Genomic DNA, 3,480 nt, shown 5'->3' on the forward strand with positions numbered 1-3,480 from the left:
ATCTTTTCCAAATCTGTTGGTTGCCTTTTTGTCCTAATGGCAGTGTCCTTTGTCTAACAGAAGCTTTGCAGATTTATGAGGTCCCATTGGTCAATTCTTGATCTTAGAGCATAAGTTATTGGTGTTTTGTTCAGTAAAATTTTCCCAGTGATCATATGTTTGAAATTCGGTCCCACATTTTCTCCTATTAGTTTCAGTGTATCTGGATTGACATGGAGGTCCTTGATCTACTTGGACTTAACCTTTGTACAGGGGAATAGGAATGGGTCAATTTTCATTCTTCCACATGCTCACTTCCCATTGAACCAGCACCATTTGTTGAAAATGCTATCTTTTTTCCATTGGATGATTTTAGTTTTTTTGTAAAAGATCAAATGACAATAGCTTTGTGTGTTCATTTCTAGGTCTTCAATTTTATTCCACTGATCTACCTGCCTGTGACTGTACCAAAACCATAGTTTTTATCACTATTGCTCTATAATACTGCTTAAGCTCAGGCATGGTGATTCAGCCGGAAGTTCTTTTAAACATTGAAGAAGTTTTGTTGAGGCTATTTCTGCTATCCTGAGTTTTATATTATTCAAAATGAAATTGCAAATTTCTCTTTCTATATGAAGAATTGACTTCAAGTTTTGATGGGGATTGCATTGAATCTGTAGACTGCTTTTGGCAAATTGGCCATATTTACTATAATAATCCTGCCAATCCATGAGCATGGGAGGTCTTTCCTCTTCTGAGATCTTCTTCAATTTCTTTCCTCAGAGTCTTGAGGATTAAAAAAAAGAAAAGAAAAGCCAAAGGACAACACTGTAACACGACTTCTGACAGTTCTGAAACTGAAGTTGAAGAGGGTTAAATTTTTTCCAGTCTGCTTTTATATTATTCTGGGTACATACACAGAATATGGTCAGTCCTGAGGCATAAACAAAGTAGTCAACATGGCATAAACAAAGTAGGTAAGGAACAAACAAATAATAAATAAAGGCCCAATGGTTACTGTATTCAGGGTCTTAAGGAGACTCATCAAGACAGAAAGAACACATTCCTCACCTGTATTCATATTGGGCCTTCTTCCCTCTATCCCAAAGTCAAATACCTGCCAAATTCTTAGATGGTGGTACCAAGGACACTTTCTCTCTCTCTCTCTCACTGTGTGTGTGTGTGTGTCTGTGTGTGTGTGTGTGTGTGTGTGTGTGTGTGCGTTTGTGTGTGTATAAAGTTATTTTTTTTCTTGGGAAACAAGAGAAGAATTCCCTGTTTAAATGATCTTCTTTTGGAAGAAAAAATTAGGATAAGAAACTTATTCTGATCCTCATGCAAAAGCATCACATTTACCTCTGAATTTAGCCTAAGCAAAACAGTCTCAGCAGCCAGAGTCACCAGAAGAATCATTTGCTGTAGAGTGGGCTCTCACTTCTGCTTCCCTGGATGGTTTATGTCATGGCCTGAATCACTGTGGGAGGAGAACTAGAAAACTGTAGACAGTAATAGGTTCCAATATCTTCAACCTGTAGTCTGCTGATCTTAAGAGAATACTGTGTGCCAGATCTACTGCCACTGAACCTTGATGGGACCCCATCTGCCAAGATGGTTGCACTATAGATCAGGAGCTGAGGAGATTTCCCTGGTTTCTGCTGATACCATAATAACGAACTACCAATGTCCTGGCTTGCCTGGCATGTGATGGTGACAATTTCTTCCGGAGATGCAGACAGGGAGGCAGGAGACTGTGTCACATGGATGTCACATTTACCACCTGAGATTGAAAATTGAAAAAGAATTCCCAAACAATTCATCTTGGTATAAGACAGATTTATGGAGACCATCCATGGAGCACTTACCACACTGATCTGTTTAAATTTTCAGTTTATTCAGTCGTCCTTACCTGTAAACCAGAGTAGCAGCAACCCAAGGAGTTGAGTGGGCATGTTCATGTTTCTGTGTAACATGTGTGAAGCTGACTCCTGCACAGGGTGGGAACTGACTATAAAGAAATCAACTGAGCAGTGGGCTGGCCTCTGAGCACATGCAAATCAGCAAATGGTAGGAATGGCCATGGCACTTGTCAAGTCAGTGACTCGTTAGAGGCCAGTGGTCCTCTTATGTTTTAGATCAGAGAGCCAACACAGGTTTATTTGGATTTATTTGTAGACAGTGTGCTCCTCTTTCGTTAGCTGCAGCAGCAGCAGTAGCAGCAGTAGCAGCAGCAACAAAACAAAAATCACCAGTCTATGAGATGCATATTGTTTTGATTTTTGTCATATTCATTATAAGGTTTTCTGTTTTATTTCTCTCATAGCAGGGCCTGGCACCTACAATACAGTTTTTTTTCTTTTTTCTTTTTTTTTTATTAACTTGAGTATTTCTTATATACATTTCGAGTGTTATTCCCTTTCCCGGTTTCCGGGCAAACATCCCCCTCCCCCCTCCCCTTCCTTATGGGTGTTCCCCTCCCAACCCTCCCCCCATTGCCGCCCTCCCCCCATAGAATACAGTTTTAAACAGTATATAAATGGTTATAGGGCAATTTCATATTTACCTGTGAAGGTTATTGAGGTGGTGTGGCTTCATCTTTTTTTTTCTGCTGATATGTGAGAATGAAATTTAAAAATAAATTTATTCTTTTATATTTCTTCCCACTAAAATCTGACAAATATCCATTCTTCCTCTACTTATAATTCATCAACTCTTTTTCCATTAATTGTTACTGCATAAGTAAAAGTACTTATACACACACACACACACACACACACACACACACCCAAACACAGACAAACACAGATAGAGATAAACACACATATTTTTATCTATAAACTATTGAGTTAGTATAATGTTACACACACACAGATATATATATATATATATATACATATATATATATATACATATGTATATATATATATATACACACACACATATATGTATATATATACATATTTTTTTCAGGGTTGATCATTATCGTACAGACAATCAATTGGTTGTGCTCTCCCCTGGAGAGGAAGACATCTCCTGCTCCTAGCTTTATTCAGTTGTGTATACTTCATTGTGTAGAACTGAAAGCATATTGGTTTTATCCCATCCAGCTTGGCAAGTTCATAGGTGTCCTCTTTTTTTCAGCTCACCTTTGGGCAGTTATTTAGGTGAGATTTTGCAGGTATATCTTCTGATAACAGTAGGAGATACAATCTCTGAGCAAACTTTCCAATCTTTTGGTTCTTACAGTGTTTCAACTCCACTTTTCCAAGTTGTTCCCAAGCCTTGTGTATGGAAAAGGTTGTAGATCTATCCACATAATTGAGCTACACAATTCCCCATGGAACTCAGCAAGAATCCTTTTGATAGCAATCATTCCCAGAAGAATAATAGAATAATACTGGAAGACAAGGTTTGTGGAGAAGGGCAGGAGCTTTCATAACATTAATTTTTCAGGTAAACAATCTTATTTTACTCTCTTTTCGACAGAGAAGCTACCCAAGTACT

General features: G+C 38.2%; 1 gene segment (V, D, J or C); it reads right to left on the reverse strand.

Moving 5' to 3' along the window:
* Positions 1 to 1,433: 1,433 nt before the first annotated feature.
* LOC134486675 (immunoglobulin kappa chain variable 12-41-like) lies at positions 1,434 to 1,961 on the reverse strand. The segment is given in 2 exon segments: positions 1,434 to 1,756; positions 1,886 to 1,961. Coding segments are annotated over 2 exon segments (387 nt in total).
* Between the last annotated feature and the right edge of the window lie 1,519 nt (positions 1,962 to 3,480).

This window comes from Rattus norvegicus, chromosome 4 (genome assembly GCF_036323735.1).
Source record: "Rattus norvegicus strain BN/NHsdMcwi chromosome 4, GRCr8, whole genome shotgun sequence".
NCBI lineage: Eukaryota > Metazoa > Chordata > Mammalia > Rodentia > Muridae > Rattus > Rattus norvegicus.